Source organism: Hypomesus transpacificus, chromosome 17 (genome assembly GCF_021917145.1).
Source record: "Hypomesus transpacificus isolate Combined female chromosome 17, fHypTra1, whole genome shotgun sequence".
Lineage (NCBI taxonomy): Eukaryota > Metazoa > Chordata > Actinopteri > Osmeriformes > Osmeridae > Hypomesus > Hypomesus transpacificus.
In genome coordinates this window covers 3,936,966-3,955,987 of record NC_061076.1, presented here as the reverse complement: position 1 = coordinate 3,955,987, position 19,022 = coordinate 3,936,966, and the positions used below count along the sequence as shown (strand labels likewise).

At 38.4% G+C, this 19,022-nt stretch overlaps 2 protein-coding genes across 2 annotated transcripts; one reads left to right on the top strand and one right to left on the bottom strand.

Annotated features, from left to right (window-relative positions):
• Positions 1-384: 384 nt before the first annotated feature.
• zc3h7a (zinc finger CCCH-type containing 7A) lies at positions 385-8,312 on the bottom strand. The gene is made up of 23 exons (XM_047038705.1): positions 8,149-8,312; positions 7,141-7,241; positions 6,840-6,879; positions 6,554-6,751; positions 6,306-6,464; positions 6,123-6,203; positions 5,880-5,933; positions 5,749-5,788; positions 5,320-5,633; positions 4,966-5,209; positions 4,811-4,839; positions 4,597-4,735; positions 4,329-4,487; positions 3,975-4,180; positions 3,534-3,634; positions 3,247-3,428; positions 3,027-3,100; positions 2,752-2,888; positions 2,559-2,664; positions 2,318-2,426; positions 2,057-2,184; positions 1,195-1,358; positions 385-1,113 (listed from the first exon to the last, which is right to left on the bottom strand). The coding sequence occupies exons 2-23, from the start codon at positions 7,206-7,208 to the stop codon at positions 924-926; spliced, it is 2,922 nt and encodes a 973-aa protein (XP_046894661.1). The 5' UTR covers positions 7,209-7,241; positions 8,149-8,312; the 3' UTR covers positions 385-923.
• A 362-nt stretch (positions 8,313-8,674) lies between these two features.
• pla2g10 (phospholipase A2 group X) lies at positions 8,675-12,570 on the top strand. The gene is made up of 4 exons (XM_047038706.1): positions 8,675-8,781; positions 9,411-9,579; positions 10,169-10,275; positions 10,829-12,570. Exons 1-4 carry the CDS (start codon positions 8,745-8,747, stop codon positions 10,975-10,977), a joined length of 462 nt encoding a protein of 153 aa, XP_046894662.1. The 5' UTR covers positions 8,675-8,744; the 3' UTR covers positions 10,978-12,570.
• The last annotated feature ends 6,452 nt before the right edge of the window (positions 12,571-19,022 follow it).

Genomic DNA, 19,022 nt, shown 5'->3' with positions numbered 1-19,022 from the left:
GCTCTGATTGATTTTCCATCTTCTCTAAGACTCACAATTGCTTGTTTTTCACCCAAAGACAGCGCTCTGGTTTTCATGTTGTTTTCACCTCTGAATACAGTCTGCATAGACAAAACCTATCTTACCCAATCTGAACCTGAGTGTAGACATTCAGTGGTATTTATTGATTGAATAATGTATGTAATAGGACACACCTGGGCAACAAAACACACCTGTCAGTCACATGTTCCAATACTTTTGCTCACGTGACAAATGGGTGGGTTCGAACAAAAAGGTGATATTTTCTAATTTGTGCATCAGATCCTGATGTAAATACCTGGAAATAAAAGCTGAAACGTTGATCTCTGGTTTCACATTCATCGTTTGATGTCAAGCCCAAATGTTTTCAGTCTACAGCAAAAATAAAGGAATTGGCCTCACTGTTCCAATACTTTTGGAGGGCACTGTACATATAGTTTATGAAATAAAGCAAAGCAAGTGTTTAATGTTAGGCTTTATGTTTGGTTGGTAATTGGATTCATTTTCTACAAATGGCATAATGCCTTACACAAAGTGTAATTACATGGACAGAATAGTGTGACAGGATGCACATAACCCAAAACTTAATACAAAACAAATGACAGTATATAGCTGTAAAAAAAAAGGAATACATTCTCAAATATATTTTCCATGTTGTCCTGTAATACCTGCGCTGATGTGTCTGAACTTTGGATTCTCCAAGTTTATCACACCTTTTATTTTGATAAGCAATCTTTGCAATAGTTCAATTATTGCAACAAACAAACTGATGCAGTCTTGTGTGTTTGAAGGTGCCACAGCTCTGTTAAGCTCAAAGCTGTGTTCTGAATATCCATTTATTACATTGGCCAATTCAAGGCTTGTTTTTTCTAGGCTTGTAACAGACAGTGCATGCGATTATCCAATTAATTGATGTCCTTAAGCAGAAAACTATATTTGCCAAAGTCATTATCATTTGGAGCTATAAGATGGTCTTTCCTCGCTTTGGCCAATTTCATCAATAGAAACTCCCTGCGTTCCTTCCATTCCTTGAGTTCTTCATTACCATGAGCCAGCTTACACATATCCTCCTCCGTGCAGGTGCCTTTGCTGTACCTGTGGAAAATGTGTTAGCCATCAGTAAACCATATATAAAAAAACTTGAATTCAAGATGTAATGGATGGCCACCATCTCACCTCTCACAAACTCTAAAAGTGCCAGTGGGAAAGCGATACTGCCAACAGTTTTGCTCGTCTTCAGAGTTAAACATCTTGTCTTTGTGTTTATCTGACGTGATGTGCTGCTGCCACTGTTTATCACTGTTGCAATTTTTACCACATAGCCAACAGTGGTTCCCCGCCTTTAAAAAAGGAAAATTTAAATTGTAAAAGTTTGTACAGAGGGGATTGATTAATTTTATTCGAAAAGTAATATCACTAATAACATTTAAGTTTCCGAAATGAGTTTCCCTGGCAAACTTCTTGTCAAAGCCCATTGCACATCACTGTACACAGCAGTCATTCACAGTTGTCTCATGATGGAGAAGCAAGCATAACCCTGCATGGCTGTACTTTTGAATAAAAACAAAATTAAATAAGGAACTGATATCGAAAGCCTCCAGATAAAACAATAATACTGTATGACCATGGCTGGATGAACCCATTTGGTTGACCATTTGCACTAATTTCCCTAAGGTGGTCTGGAGGCAAACCCAATTTGATACTTTTTTGACTGGAGACTAGAGTTAAATTTTGATAAGCCCTTCTGAGGTTCTAAAAAGGCTCTCACGGTTGTCTGCCGCCTTGTGCAATTTGTGCAGTTGGGATTGTCTGCCCTGCATAAATTAAAGATGAGAGCATCAGGGGCTTATGCATGTAAATACTTAAAATTCCACGTAATAATTTAGCTTTCATTTATAATCCTCTAAAAGTAGAATCATTTTAAAAGAAGACACATTTTCCCCACTCCTAGGATGCAATCAAGCTTGTCAAGGATCATCATTAGAAAGATCAGGAATTACAAGTGTGACATTTTAAGTTTATCCACTATATTCCTTACCACTTCCTCAGCATAGTCTGTGGGCATGTGAATTGGCTTTCCGTTCTCTCTGGCACTGCTAGTTTCCTCGCTCCAACCAGGCTTCTGAGACAGCAGCCACTGCTCATACAACTGCTCCATGTCTGTAACTAAATGGTGAGGAATAATAAGTGCCTTTATTAACAGGTGCTAATGTCTGATTTATTATTCCCATCCTTTGAATAAGGCCATTACACTAATCTGGTAACTCATGCCCTTTCAGAAATCCTCTGCTTAACCTACTGTTATTATCCTTCATGTATGTCCAAATGTCTTTTTCCTCGGTACTGTGTGCAAATGTGCAGTTTCCGATGTATTGGCACTTCTTGCCAGCTGTCACATGTATGCATATCTGCAGAAGGGGGGGGGGAATTGTTTCATTAACTGTACAGGAAACTTCCATGAGTCACAAGTGCTGACATTCTGGTAAAACAGGTTGGTCATACTTTAGTAGCTAAGTTTAGTACATGTGAGGAACACCTACGTCAAACTGAGATGGGATGGGCTTCTTTGTCGGAAGCGGTCGAATCGTCATCCACTTCTTGCGTTCAATGGAACTGACCAGTACCACTCGTCTGTCTTTCGCCCACCTGCACCAAATATCAGATGCAAATCAATATGCATGCAAGGCTCACCTGAATTTTTTTAACGAGGACTTAAGAGAAGCAGTCACTCACATATGCCTAGCCTTGGCAGTGCAATACTTCTTGCTTTTGTCAGCCTCACTTTGTTGGCCATTTCTCCAACACTGACCACAAACAAAGAGGATCTTCAGATTTGATGGCCCAAATGTTTTGGGTGCATTAGGAAATTTCTGCAGAGACAAGAGGTTATTGTTACAACATATACAACAGAAAAAGCTTAAATCCTTGTACATCCAAATGTGATCTGAGACTGATGTAAAAGAAAGAAGGTTAAGTGTTTTACATTATACTAAGGTGCCAAATGTTACCTGGGTCTCCTGGGAGCTGGTCTCCATGCACCAAAACATATTTGCCTCCTGTACAATACTTTCATGTGTGATGCCTGTAAAAGCACCCCCAAATTAAATAAAAATAAGGAAATCAGATTATGTTAATAAGTCATGTAAAATCACACAGATCATCCGAAAATCATTAATTTAAACATCTAAATTATATCAAATTCTATACTACTTTTATTGGTTCTCTCACCAAACTCATTCTGCATCCTCCAGACCTTCAGCTCAACCAGGCTATGGGCAAAGAAGCACTCATCTTCCCGTACACAGCCATAGCGCACCTCGTGGCGACAGAGATCCATCTGGCAATGCTGAGTGTAAAGGCGGATTTTGGAGTAACGTACAGTGTTTTCCCTCAATACGTGGACAAGGCACCTAAAAAGCAACATGATTATGAATCTTAAATGTGATGAAGAGATGATACACGCTGGCAGTGCTGATCCTCTCAACACTTCCAAATAAATAATTAAACAAACTTACTTATGATCTTCAAAGTCATGCTTTGTCACAGAGTGGGAGCAAAGAGAGGAGTTGTCCTTGTTGGTTTTGCTGATTATTCGTGGTTTGTGATCAAAACACACCTACATAAGATCATAGATGTCACATGTCAGAAATGCACATTTTAGATGCAGTGTTTCACATGTATATTGTTGTGATGATGTTCAATTGGTGAGTGAGGAATAGATAGATAGAGAGAGAGATGTTTGAAGTTCACCAAGTGACCTATTGACTTTGGAAAGAGAGATGGGAAGTCTCACTGAAAACTCATCCTATCATAGGGTGAAAAGTATCAAGTACGGTACCTTCTAATATTGTTTAATGATAAAGTCAATGTTGCATGAGAACAGGAACAAGTAGGTGAGGTAATTAACATCATTCAGAACTTGTAACCATGGTATTAAAGATTAAGGCAGAACTTACGCCACAGAGGAACATAAAGGTCCCGTGGTGTTCTTGTAAGATCTTTGGGACAGTCAGACTGATCTTTGGGACACACCCAAACGGATCAAAAAGCTGATCTCTGCAGATGAAACCTTTCCGCTCCAGTGTCCAAACATCAATCTCCTCTTGGCAGTATGCAAAAGTGCAATGTCCAGGGTATCGGCACTCCCCTCCGTTGGAAACATCTATAAAGAGATAATACCAATTTACATTGCCACGTTAAACAAGAAAACCATGACCAATTCCACCAGTGACTAACTTTTGCCTGTCATTATGTCATCATTATATATACATTCCTTAAATGTAATACAAATAATACAAAAATCTCATTACCCTTGCAGATATAGTATGGTCCAACATACTGAGTCTTGGTGGGCTTTGGCCGAATAAGCTTCCATGTTTGGTCGTGGGTGTGCTTATACCGACCAAGTAACACATCCTTTTTGCATTTGTGATCCTCAGTAACGAGCGTGTAATCCAACACGCCCTGCCCTGTGAACATTTAAAACCATTTTATTTACAATTTACATGAAACTCTACACGATAAATTCAGTGTTAGAACCTCCATGACAAGGAGCAAAGAAGAAAAAAAACATCTTACCGGTTTTGATGAAGCATTGTAAGCATGCTTGTTTAAACTCGTGCGTTTCAACCAATGGATTTTTGGCTAAATCCAGAGCAGAGTAATTCATACCGGGCATACCCACAGCCATTCCCATTGGTTTGTCATCATTGCTCACCTTAAAAGATGAACAAAATGTATCAATATGGTTCCAGGTTTGGAACAGTCAAGTGAAATAACTAGAAAGACATACCTGCTTTATGAAGGAATGGTGAGCATATCCTGAATTTGAGAAAATAAAATTGATCAACTTAAACACCATAGTTAGTCCTCCTAGTTAAAAAGGTACCCCATTTCAACAGTTTATATAATGTCTGTAAACAGTATTAACTACATGAACACTGATACCTGTTTGGGGTTCTGATATGGAAAGACTGTCCAGTGAATCCAAGGGCGAAGCAAAGGAATCCAGACCTAAAGAATATCCACTTGATCCTGCCTTGTGGTAAGGGGGAGGCAGATTGACAGTGCACTGAGGCCCCATTTGTAGGAACGGGCTGATGTGAGACGGCATCAGGAATGGACTAGGCATGGAATGAACTGAGGCAACGCTAGTCGGTAAAGGAATAGGTCCCTTTACTGTGGGGATGCCCTGAAAGAGTTTTCAGATCAAATGTGAAACTTTAAATGAGATGAAATGTTCTGAAAAACAGAAATAATGTAATTATTGGTGAGCACGTCACATTTCAGTTCACTGCTTACAATGGAAGCGTCCGAGGGACCAGCTTGGTCCAGAAGATCATCAAGATCATCTCCAATAATTTCTGGATCATAGTCCAAGCGTGATTCTGGCACTGGGTAGGAGTCACTGGCTCTAATACCATTCACCATTGGCATGGACACAGACACCGAGATGGGCTTCGGGTCATGTGCCTTAGTGGGCGAGACTGAAGAAACTCTGACAGGTACAGATTCAGCATCCACTTTCTTGTTACCGGGAGGATGAACCACCGGGGCTGCAACTGGGACTGGTACTGGACTCTTTTTGTTTGTTTCCTGAGTGCCCTGAGATGCTTCTAGAGTAGATGGTAAAATTTTGTGGATTGAGCAGCATGTTGTATTTCCAGATAATTGTCTTAGATAGGAAATAAATTCAAAGTTTAACGAAATTAGAATTCTAGATAATCTTACCCATCTCTATGTCTTCCACAGATGTAGAGTCATGGGAAAACTGAAAATATAATAATAATAATAATACTTAAAATATATTTGAGTGAAAAGATAAATGCATTTTTAGGGGGTTATAAAACATGTGCACATACCTTATCATTGGAGGCACCTGGATAGGTTGCCCCAGGCAAGGCATTTAAGGCAGGCTGTTGAAATAAATTACATGTTTATTGACAGTATTTAATAATGTGTACTGTGTCATCGATGTGTTACACTTTTATTTAAAAGTAAAGCAAATATTAAAATGTGAAAAAGTTTACATTTGTCGAACATGGAAATATAAACAGTCGACAGCATGAGGAGTTTCTTTGAGATAGGGCCTGTTACACGCTCACCTTGCTCCTGACATAGGCTTTACGGATTTTCAATCCCAAGATTTTGGCGAGGTCCTGAGTCAACTGTATGACATTTGGATCCTGACAAACCAATGCAGTGTTCATAGTAGCAGTTAGATATGAATACAGGTAATAAGCATGGTTTACAAAGTAAATATGACCAAAAGATAGCACTGTTTTCACCTGAGGCACTGCAAGAGAGCACTTAGCAACAGCTTCGTAGGCCTCTCTGTGCCTTCCCATCTCCTTTAAGGATCTGGCTTTCCTGTACAGAGCTCTATAGTTTCCTTCATTCAATTGAAGGGCTTTCTCACAGTCCTCATATGCTTGGTCATGGAGCCCCTGAGGAAAGAACCCCAAGTATCATTCAAGGAATCAACATGTAACTCACTGTTCAACCCAATCACAATAATTGTATTTACTTTACTTACAATATTTAGGTATGCAGCTGCACGATTGGCATAAAGGCTTTCCAATATTCCCCCAGAGACAGTGATGTCCTCTGAGTCTGCATATTCTGCTATGCTCAAGGCCTCTGTGTGCATTTCAATAGATTTTGTCCACTCTCCTTCTTTGAAAACATCATTGCCCTCACCGAACAGATTTCTCACAAGGTCCTGAATGAACACCTGATGAAGCAACAGGTAAAATACTATGTAACATTTGAGATATGCATAATCGACTTTGTTTGTGTTGCTTTCAGGAATGGCTAATCACCTCATATTGATCCTGTGTTCCAGGAAAGGGGAGAGTTGACCTAGACACAAATTAATTTGTGCATGATGACAAACAGAACACATGACAAAATCAAACATCATAATTTTAAAAAGTCATCAAACTGATTTAACGTAGTACATGAGCAGTCTAGAATCCTAAAACTTAATTAGCTGATTGTGCAATTATATCAGATTTCTTCCACATTACCGAAATTTGCAGACAGACAAATGTGGATCTGACTACTGATGAAACATTACATAATCATCACAATGACCTAATGGAGGATCTTGACAACACTTACTGGATAAACTGCAGCCCGTTCTGAATACTCTGCCACCGACTGCTTCTGTCTAGACACACTGTAGCCATGTCTCATGTGTTATCAGGTTCTGATGTCAGCACCTATAAAACACAAGAATCATGTTATCCTTTGGCCTGTATATTGGTCACCGGGCCTTAAAATGTAAACATTCATTAACTTGACAATAGTAAGCGAGAAAAAACGTTTGTCTAACAGCGCAAGACAGTGCCCCAAGCAAGAATTGAACCCAAAGCCTCATTGTTGTGAGGCTACATTGCAAGGCGCTGTGCCACCATGCCTATTGTTTCAGTGACCATTCATGATTAGCCACTGGTAGCATCTGTCCATGAGAAGACAGAAACAACAATATTTCTCCAGTGAGGTCACTTAAACTCCTTGATCCACAGAAGGGTTCAAAATGTAGACGAGTGACCATGATTGAAATAACCAGTTATTAACCTTTTACTTGCGTAATGACTGCAGCATGTACAACATTTTTACTGAATCTTAAATTAATTTAATGAGTCTTTAAACCATTAAAATACACTCCTTATTTTCTTCATGTATGATTCTTGAACATCACCAGAATCCAAACAATATCCATCATTCGCAAACATATCTTCCACACATTTTATCTGTTGGATAGCAAACTTACTAAGGTAGCTAGTAACCAGCAGCACAATGCCAACATGCTACTTCCTAGCAAACTAGCCATACATAGCTAGATTGCCAGAATGGAGTCAATTCATGTGTACAGTTCATCGCAACATTGTTAGGTGTAAGACATATTTATCACTATAGATAAAAAACATTCACCTGCGAAGTTTAGCTACTATGCGTAACAGTGTAACAAGGAAGCACGAGGTTATGCAGTTTGTTCACATACTGTTATGCTAGGTAGGTTAGCTAGGGCTAGCTGAAGTGTAGTCGAAGTAGCTTTCTAGCCATTTTAGCTTTAGATGGCATAGAAAACCATTATTCGCATGCACTTTACAAAAGCTTACTTACATGGAATGTATTGACTTAACATTTGCGACTGTATGTGGTCAGTCTGATCTTTCTGTTATCCAGCCGCGTGCACTTAGCTCTGGTAGTGTCAGCTTCATGATCGATCATTGATTTTATATTAGTGAAGGCCTGCCCTGTGGCGAAATGAAAAACAGTGCCTCCTGTCGTAGGTTGTTGCAAAACTGGTCAATTGAGTGACATTCATGAAATCCACCATAAAAAGAAAATGACAGAAACATTTGAATAGTTTTGAAACAAACAAGACAAAAAATGTGGTTAACGTTCACGGCATTGTCGCAAATGAAAAACAACAGTTTATCCCAGGAATCAACCGCTAGCATTTGAAATATAATAAAAGTTTGAGACTGAAGCAATGAAAAGTTTAATCAATTAGCATGCTACATTTCGTTAATTTATATAGTTCCTAAAAGAGATTTTGCCACTGTCAATCTTTGCTCATGGATTATGCTAGAGCGTCCTCGAGTGAGGGAGTTATGCTCAAGGGATTATTCAAGACAGTATCTAAAAAAAGCTGCCAACTGAATGTTCACCGGACTGTTAGGGGCATGCAGTAGTTGCCTGTTGCAGATCTTACCATGACTACGCTTTATTGTGCGCTTCTTCTGTTGAGTGGTAAGTAGTTGCTCTTTTATTTAGTACTTCTTTTTTGAAGAGGAACCTTCACATAAATGAAAAAGTAATTCAACACTCTGATGTCGCTTAAATGAACAAAATTGTGGAATCATATAGTACCATCTCTTATAATCCTCCTGGCAGCGATAACTTCATATTGTGATATTTTAACTTTCTTTGCACCAAAAACAACATTATGGCTAGTTATAGCTTTTTGTAGCATATAGAATAATATCCAAGTCAGGTAAAAGATAAACATGTTTATTATGCTGTGTTATGCATGTTCCCAAGCTGAAGTTGCCTTAATTAATTACATTAATAAACTTGTTTGGACAAATTTGTCAAAAAATACTTAATTCAAGCTGTTACAGAGATGTGCAAATTGACATTCAAGGTAGCCTACCATACAGAGAGAATCCATGAAGGGTAATTTATGAATAGAAACACAAGTTAAAGTTCACACTATGCAACTGTGCCATAATACACATGATGTAATGACTTGCTACCCCTAAAGCTTTTGCACACTGCTGTAGATTAAAATGTATTCATTTTAGGAGATACTTCTGATATTGAGTAAGAATGAGTGATAAACTCATTGCAAACTTGTCTTTTCTTCATATTTTCTTTAGTCGGGGTAGCCTGCCTGGCACAGCAGAGGACCCCACGAACCAAGAGAGGTCTGCTAGAATTGGCAGGGGTCATCAAGTGTAGCACAGGGAGATCTGCCCTGTCTTACATGATGTACGGTTGCTACTGTGGACTGGGTGGTCAGGGCTGGCCCAGAGATAGGGCAGACTGGTGAGGCAAAAGGACCCTAATAATTTGACAGTGCCACATATAATTTGAGTGTGATTATAGATACTACTCTTAACGGCTCCTTAATATAAGATGATATGCATGCTATAATTTCAACATCACATACTATGAGTGCATGACTTTAGGGGGACTGGGATATTTAGACCACTGTAGACTGTAAAGGCCACAAGATATGCAAGATTCTACCTTTCCCTTAATTTGCCATTTGAAAATAGACACAGCCATTTTCTCACCAAATTGTTGTGCATTGCTTCCTTCCTCCCCTAATCACAGACAAGCTCTATACCACAAACAATTTTAGCTACAACTCCAACTGCTTCAACCAATCCCATGATTTCCGTTTTACACCAGCAGTGATAATGCTCTCCATGCATCTACCCAGCCATCCTTTACAATTATTAAATAGTACAGTATGCATCAGTAGTAAATGTACTTGACCACAAACTGTTTACTACAGAGCCATAGAGCCATACAACTTGTGTTGTTTGTCATTTTCTAATATGTTAAAACAATAACTATCTGAAAAATGTGTTCAATTAGAGAGAAGGCTCTTTTGTGTTCCATTATAAAGGTGTTGCCACAAACATGATTGCTGCTATGGAGATGCAGAACTTGCTGGCTGCCAGACCAAAACAGACAAGTATCATTGGACGTGTGATGACAAGAAAGCAGAGTGTGGTATGCTATCTCAAATGAGATCAGATAGTGTTGTATGTTATTAGTGCATAATAGCCATTGTGCTTACAGTATTACTTTTATTGTTCATTTAAAACCTAAGTGAAATCCCTGTGATCTGACCCAAGTGGTGTGAACACTAGTGGCTTCTTAGAACAGAAACATTTTGACACATTTTTACTGTCTGAAGATCACCAACACTGTAACACATTTGCACAACATGGTTTCCCCTTGATGCCATTTTAAAGATGTGTGATCCCCAAGTGCGTGTGTTGCAGTAAAAATATATACATAAACAATAACAGTGCACATACTGTGGGAGAGTTAGAAGGGGATGGGCAGGAAAGGGGTAGTTTCCAACCTATATTTGGATGTATTTTAAGCTGTTTTGAACCACAGTAATTGCTCCGTTTAAAAACACGTGGCTAGGAACACCCTCACAGTGTTTATTTAAACGCCAGACATTAACTCATGTTTTTAAGCTTCAGCTAAACTAGCTTACTTCAAATACCACCCCAGTCACTGAAGAAACCTTCTCTTCTTTTTTATGTTCCAGATGATCTGAAAGACAAATGTGAGAAGATTCTCTGCAGGTGTGACAGAGAGGCAGCCAAATGTTTGCGAAAGGCACCTTTCATTCAGAAATATGCCTTGTGGCCGGATTTCCTCTGTGGATGTGATCAACCAACATGCAATATTTACTGACTCAATAAATGTAGATGGACATGTGTAGCTTTTTGTTATTTATATTAGATGTGAACACGAATGATAAGCTTGTTCTGTATAGCTTTTGCTGTATAGAATCTAAAAATGAACACAGAATTTGCTATTGAAAGAGTGTTTGATACCGAGGTAGAAACGTATTTTACCAGATTTCACCTTCACAGACTATTGGCTGCTCTCTATTGAAAGGGAGAGGGTGGAATGTTTCTCTGAGAAGGTAATATCCGGTGGCTCCAGTTTTCACAATAGTTTCCTTATCTACCCAGTTGTAGTGCCTTACCTGTTATTCCCAAAGGGTCTACTCACATTCCCTAAACTGTGACCCATGTTGAATGATACTTCTCACTCCAACCTGTTTATATGCATGTACTTTTCTTCGTGTTGTCTCCATAGGTTTTTGTAACTTAATAATCTATTACATTATGCTGTCGTGTCAGTTAAATACTTAAAAAATGTATTCCATTATCGAATATTTCATTGTATATTACTTTACTTGTAGGATACTTTCTGATGATACTTTATTTGGTAATTATATTTCTGCTCTGTGTGTCAGATTTATAACCTCAGCCGACTCATGTTTTGGGAATTTATGGTATGTTTTCCTTCCTTCATATTCTGAATGAACACATTTTTGCTCCAAGTACCTTGCATTTGCCTGCAATACAAAACGTTTTACCAAACCTTATCTGAAAAAAAGTGTCCAGCATAAGTTTGATGTTGTATCATTGGCTAATCTACATGAATCTTGGAGCTATTTCTTGTCTCCCATGTGTGTAATGTTCTGTAAATGTTCAGAACGAGATAGCCGGCAGAGGAAATGTTGTTCCTGAGGAGTCTGGCTCCCCCTGTGGGCACAGGATGACAGGCCTGCCATCTAGTCCTACAGTTGCCATGGTTAAAAAAGTTTAGAGCATGCCAAAACACATGTCTTTTTCTCACATTGTTTGTGTGAAATTCTCTCTCCCTTATATTCTTATTTTAGGGTACTTTTTATAGACGGGTTTATAACATACTTATAAAGTTACCTTACGTCATGTCATAATTTGGGTAGCAATGCTGTGAATTCCATTTGCATTTCCACATTGCATGTCCAAACGTAAATAATATAAATGTATTTATACGAACTTCCAATGTACTTTCAGTCGAGGTTCTTCACAACGTCCTCCTCAGATTATCCTCTGTGTATGTAGTAGGTTGTCCACAAAGACAATGTTTCTAAAGGGTTCCAATGTCTAGTTGGATCTGCATCCCATGACATGTATGCATTATTATCAACAAGACTGGGATTGGATGTTTCTAAAAGCAGAAAAAAATATTGTGGGTGTTTTTGACTGAAGACTAAAAACAGAGTTTTCTTTCAAGTCTTGTCTGCTCATCAGATGTCATTTTGGTTATTCATCATGACAAAGAAGTCATAGACTTGATCCCGAAAATCTGGGTAAAAAGTGACCCACCTGATTGTCGCTTTACTGTTTTGCACACTATCAGAAAGTGTTCCCCACCAGCAGGTGGTGTCAAACGCTTAGTTATTCACTCATTCAATCTTTGAAACTCATGCATCAGAAACAATAAATAGAGGCAACACAATGTGGATGTTTGTCAAGCTGAGAAATGCATGATCAATCTTTCAAAACAATAATAATTTCATCACATCTGATGTGTAAAAGTGAGTGCGGTCAAATCATTTTCCCCACCCCATTTTACTAATATTGCACATAAATTAATTTTCAGTCATAGTATTACGTGATCGTTTAGAAATGATGTTAAGAATGCCAATGCTTCCTAAAAGTTTATCTACAAAGTAACTTTTTAAAACTGCGGAGACTAATGATATACTTCCCCTATCACAGGGAAAATTGTGGATTAAGTCTCTGCCCCATTTTTCAGCTCACATGGGATTCTCATGTGAAACTCCTCACAGCCTGTAGCGTTGTAATGGAAATGTTGGTCATATGCATAGATGTATGTGTATGAAATCTATAATCTTCTATGTTCATTGGTAAGAGACAGGAAGGGAAGGTAATTAAGTTGAGTTCAAAGGAATGTGAGGTGCTGATGGCTCTGTGGGCAGCTTGCCCTGGGGGATGGGTGAAGCATTTTATATGGCCTTCTGTCCTCTGGTTACTGTAAGGGGTCAATGAGACAGTTGCTCTGAACTTTGGCTAGAAGGACTGTGTCCTGTTTCATTGTTTGTGTTAATTAAAAGTATTGTTTGAAGATGGTCACACAAAGGACAGTTGACCATTTGACTGGTCAACCCCTGTGGCTTTATTATCTACTGCTCTGGGGAGAGCTGTGACATCAAAGAACAGTGAAACAATCGCTAGGGAGATGTATTGTTTCAAACTGTCACCAAGTTGAGTTGGCCAATCACAGAGTTTGTTTCATTGATTGATTGACCATATAGAATGCCATTTGATCTTAAGTTTATATAAGGCAGTGCATGAGTGCTGGCTGATCATCACTCTTGCGAACGATTTGTGGCTATCACACCCTTCGCCAAGACGGATCACAAAGTACTTTGTTTAAATCATATGTAATTGTATAGTCTAATAAATTGTATTAAAACCATATCCCTTGACTATTCAGATCGACACAGTGCCACTCGAATTCTTCCTTTACACTTGGTGCCGGAACTCGGAATCCTCGTCTGCTCAGCGTTTAACAGACTTCTCCCTCTGATGGCGATTTGATCAATCCGGCTGGAACAGCTGCCTTAACCTCCAAAATTTTTCGGAGACAGCGGGGCCGATTCTAGGGGAGTTTTACTGGTTACGCTGTTGCTGACGCGGGGTCTTAAAGAAACAGGTGAGATATTCTTTTTGGTCACTGTGTGATATTGAATTGTCTAAATATGGTTATAGGCTATTGTCAATAATTCGGTTAAAAGTTAGTAATTGGGCAGTGGTCTGAGGAACAGTGTCCTGTACGTGTGAGTCGTACGAATTAATGAGGTACGGTTGTTGAACCTATCTTTTACGTGAGAGTCGTAAAAAACAAATCTGCAGAGTGTGTCGACGGACATACATAGAGGTCGTGTGTTTGACGAAACAACACAGAGGGAGAAAAAATTCACATGTGATATCGTGTTATGTGTTTCTTGGAGACCCTAAGGATTAGAATATGTTGGATTGGTGATAGTTTGAGAAGTTGTATTGGCAATTGTGGTCATAACAGTTCTTATGTATTACTAAGGCGTTACATGATTCTAAGTCCAGAAGAGAAGTGGAAAAGTATACTTGTGAGAACCGGTAACCAGCTGAGTTAAAAATAAAAAAAAAGATAAAGAAAAGAAGTTAGGAAGTAGGTATAGGCCTATGAAATTTCAAAGTGAGTTTGTAAACGCGCGTGTTCATTTTTGTTTTACTTGCAAGTTATGTTTTTTGAGGTTAAAAGAAGTATGGGTAGTAATTAATGGTGTCAACGTAAAAGCTATATCTACAAATTACAAAAATCAAAATTTTAAATTATTTTTATTTTGGTTTGAACGTTTGTAATTTACGATTGTAGGCTATTCGGTAAGGGTATATGTTCATTGACAAGTTGTGAAATCGGAATTTGAGAGTAAAAAAAAAAAAAAAAAGAAAGGAAGGGTGTAATTGTGTCTTTATGTTCCTTCGTTGGTTATTGTTGGTTCAATGTGTTCAAATATGGATTGTAATTCGAAAATGAATAGGGCTAAAGATTGGTCTGGAGGCAGAATTAACCTGTCCAAACATCGATTACATAAAGCAAAAGTATGGTAACGATAGTTTATTGCAAATGCAAATATGGATTGATATATGTGGATTTCGGAGTGTGGGTTCATTTTGTTGTGAAATTATGAAAAGCTTGTGCAGAGAGAAATTGTTACACGATTTGGAAAATAATAGATGTTAGCTTGGTTGGATGGCTTTTCAGAATTGGATGGAGGTAGGTAGAGTCAAAGAGAAATAGATATTAGAACAGATAGTGTGGGGAAATTTTCATCTATTTCCACACAGATTCACGATTCAAATTGTATGGCTGTTCCGCAGACAAACTTTGCGGTGAGTATTCATCCGTAGCCCGTAGTGGTTAGCGGGTGGATGCGCAGGCGCATTAGGTCTTGCTGGCTAAGCGAGAAGAAACTGAGGTCAGACGTTTGTCTTACGACTGAAGTGTTTTCTGACAGACTGTTGTCTAAGATAAGTCAAGAAAGCAGGATCCTGGAATTTGTTTATAGATTTGCTTTGGATTCCCGCAAATATTGCGGCTTGTGCTTTGACTTGCACTATTGCACTATTGCCTATTATTCAAAAGAAGGAGAAGTTAAAGTCCCCTCCGGTACAAAAGGGTTTGAGTCCCTGAACGAGTTTAAGAATGTTATAGGCTTGGGTGGCAATGCTTCTGTCTCGAGGGACAGCACTGAGTTACGATTCATCAAAGTGAATGCAGAACATGTTTAAATGTGGTTGGAAAACATGTAGGAAAGTCGAAGACACAAAGTTAGGCCAACACGATTGGATAGGAATGGTCAATCTATGTTGAGCACAACATGTGTGGTTTGATTGGGTGTATTGAGCATTATGGACGTGAATGTACGGAGATGTGTCATCACTGTTGAAAGTTTTCTGGAAATTGGGGGCAAACTCGCAAATTCTTGCCGAACTGGTGACGAAGGCTACTATGTTGACACACGTACACAGATGAAACACTTGGGAGAGACTTTGTTATATTCTCTTCAGATTCTTATGGATGTTTATCGGTTATGACATCGTTGGTAGAGGAGTGACGATTGACTTGTTATATTGTTTTACAACTGTGTGTTAACCGATATTTGATGTTAGATTTTACATCTGTCTGATTTGTTTTGAGGATGGAGACATCTGTGTTTTTGAAAATGCTAATGCTAATTCTTTGGCTGAATTCTCCATTTGAAAAGAGGCGCATGCGCTTGAGTCTAGCGGCTCATTCTGCGTGCAGTGGCCCACAACATCATGAGTGATAAAAAAAAAAAGAGAAAACAAAAAATACACTCATCTGAAAGAGAATTTGACGTTGAAAATAGAAATGTATTGGTTTGAAACACATGTGTGTTTCTGTTTCTTTGTCAAAGTTAAGAAAATATTGTGAGTTGGCATACTTTTGATTTGGAAATCATGTACAGACCGAGTTTATCTTATGAGCTTGATTCGATATTGGATTAGTAGGCTATGGCGCTGCTAAATTTCGGTTCTTGGGTCAGATAATTGGTAAAGGCCAGTTTTGGCAACGAAAGCGATATTCATTTGAAGAATTACAATCCAAGGTTATTGAAACGTTTATAGAGTTTTTATGTGTTCAAACGGAAATTTCAGTTTATGTTGTTAAAGGAATGTTTTTTGTTTAGGCCTACGTATTGAATTTATCTGGAAATGTTGCTTCGGTTTTGTGTTGTGTGAATGAGGTTACTGTAATATCTACGTTTGATTGTAACATGTGCGTACTAGATATCCATTGACATGGAAGCAATTGATGGTTTTTATTTTCATTTGTGTGGGAAGTTCACAGATGTGATAATTGTTTAAAGAAATATGTAAAGGGTTATGAAGACGTGATTAGAAAGGTTGATATGATTTTAGTTCCGTTTTAGGCCAGCCTGTTGAACGAAGTCTGTTACAAATTGTTAGGATAGCGTTGGGATCTGAGAGGAAAAGATCAAAGCTGTGACTTTGTTAGCTAGCTAATGGCTAACAACGAAAACGTGGAGAAAGTGCATTTTGCTGTCCTGAGACCGAGGAGAGTCCAGGAAGTTGAATTTGCAATTGTGGTAACGACATTTGTAGCTAACAAATTTACAGACAGATTCAACAGCGATGGCGGCGGGTACAGGCTAGTAAAGGAATTACAGCTTGACATTTGAGATCCAGGATGGGAAGCGTATGACGCATGCGCAGATTCGTAAATTTGAGAAATTGACAAAAACGCAAATTTAGAGTATTGGATGTAATTTGGTTTTGAAATGAGAAAGAGAAGATTATTACAATGTACTTTTATTTGAGTTTGATTGTAATGTGGTTTTAAGTTTTATTTGGGTGTTTTATCAGAGCCTGTCACAAGGTTTGGGATGAACAGTTAGGCTGTGATGAGGATGTTTTATTGTGGTATTGATGCATGAAGAGGGTTATTATAACTTTTGGGTTTGAAATGATTTGGAAAGACTCATTATGTCTGATAAATTGTGGTTTTGATGGTTTGTGCTAATTAGCCTGTTTTGGACTGCAGCCAAAGCAAGTTATGAAGCTCTACCTATCTAACCTATATAGAAATATACAGGGGGTATACGTTTGGCTAAGATTTATGTTTCATTTTGGAATCATGCAGATTAAATTCTGATTTGGGGTAGTGGATGGTTTTCCTAATGTCTTGGACAAAGAGAGATTTGATTTGGTGAATTTAAATACAGAAAAATAGAAGAGAATCTCAAATATAAAGGTAGTAATTTGAACGGTTCCTAAAGTGTTTTTAAGAAAAGATAATAAGAGATTAAAAGTTGAGGTTATTTTTAATTTGGTTGTTTTTTAAAATAGTTTGATTCTCTAAAGATTGGTTCAAAAGTTGGTTGCTTCAGTGTAAGCTTGTCAATTCATAAAAGGGAAAAGAGTTAAACACATTATCTGATAGTTAATACTTCATTGGTGTTACATATGAATTTGGGAAAGGTATGGTAACAGGGAGTTTCTTATTTTCACCTGTAGAACAACTTGCTGTATGCAAATGTGGGATTCACTCTAACAATGATGATTATTTCACAGAGAAATGCTAGTGCTGAAACTAGCTGGAGAAGGTTTGTAGATTGCCTGCAAGCAATGATGAACTAACTAGAATAAGGGAAGCGCGGGCTTCTTAGAGAGAAAGAGATGACGTTTAGTAATTTATGACTGACTGATGACTGACTGATCCAAACAGAAAGTGACTATGGGGGTTTTATGGTTTTATGACTTTAGTGTCAGAAGTTTGGCTCTGTGGTAAGATTGTGGGGGTTTGATGAAATACTGCTAAGTTGAAAATGTTTGACTGTATTTAACCCAGAGTGAGAATTGTGTTTTGTTTGAGTATATTTGACAAGAATTACAGAATGCAGCAGACGGATGGAGAAAGGAATGGTGGAATGGAGATTTGGACTAATCCACAAGAAAATGCATTTTGGAAAAAGGAAGGATATGAGAATGAAATGGAGGTTGTATGGTCTGCATAACACATTTATCTTGAGATTTTGCTCAGTTAACACATGGAAAGATCATGCCTCTACAGTTTGTGTGATATATTAATTTTAACATACATGGGGATTTGTAATGATTGCATATTCATTTTGTTAGACTCATATGTGGAACAAGTAATATGGGAAAAGGGAATTTAACACGTTAAGCTTCACGTTTAAGGTTAGAGAAACTATTTGAGTATTGATAGAAGGAGTTTTTTAGAGTTACATTTTGGAGAAGTGATACTGTTTCATGATTGTTGATGATTGATAGAAGAAGTTGTTGGAAGAAGTTTTAGACATTTCAGGCAGATTTGGGCTCAGTGGTCAAGCTTTTGGTAATTTAGATTATTCTTCAATTAGATTTTTCTTTTCTTTGAGGATATATAATGATAATGGGTCACACTTGGTTAAGGAAGTTATTTTTGGAGTTGATAGGAGTCAACATTGTGTCAATTACTTCAGTTGAATGAGAAAATGGGATCTTGAAGATGAAGTCGGACGACAAGAAGTCAGTTAACTTTTTAACTGACCTTTGTGAGTGTGCTTGTTTATCACTGTGCAACCCTTTGTAGTGTACTTTGTGTGAGATTCACAGGCAGGTGGAGGTTATTCTTCTTCCGGTGACTGGACCGCTGCATGATTTGATACCAGGGGACTGGATCGTGGTGAAGGACCTGAAACGCAAGTCCTGGTACCATACCAGATTCTCCTGACGACTAATCCGGCGGTTAGGATCGAGGGGAGAGCAACGTGGATACACGCTAACCATGGCGAGCGTGCGCCTTGCCTGGAGACGGAAGGAGAGGATGCGCGTTCTGCGTAG

Coding starts and splice junctions, on each gene's coding strand:
- pla2g10 (XM_047038706.1), top strand. CDS start 8,745: ATGACTACGCTTTATTGTGCGCTTCTTCTGTTGAGTG. Junction 9,580..10,168: donor CCCAGAGATAGGGCAGACTG/GTGAGGCAAAAG, acceptor TCCATTATAAAG/GTGTTGCCACAAACATGATT. Junction 10,276..10,828: donor TGACAAGAAAGCAGAGTGTG/GTATGCTATCTC, acceptor TTTATGTTCCAG/ATGATCTGAAAGACAAATGT.
- zc3h7a (XM_047038705.1), bottom strand. CDS start 7,208: ATGGCTACAGTGTGTCTAGACAGAAGCAGTCGGTGGCAGAGTATTCAG. Junction 5,210..5,319: donor GTCCCTCGGACGCTTCCATT/GTAAGCAGTGAA, acceptor AAACTCTTTCAG/GGCATCCCCACAGTAAAGGG. Junction 1,359..2,056: donor CAGACTATGCTGAGGAAGTG/GTAAGGAATATA, acceptor CCTTTTTTAAAG/GCGGGGAACCACTGTTGGCT.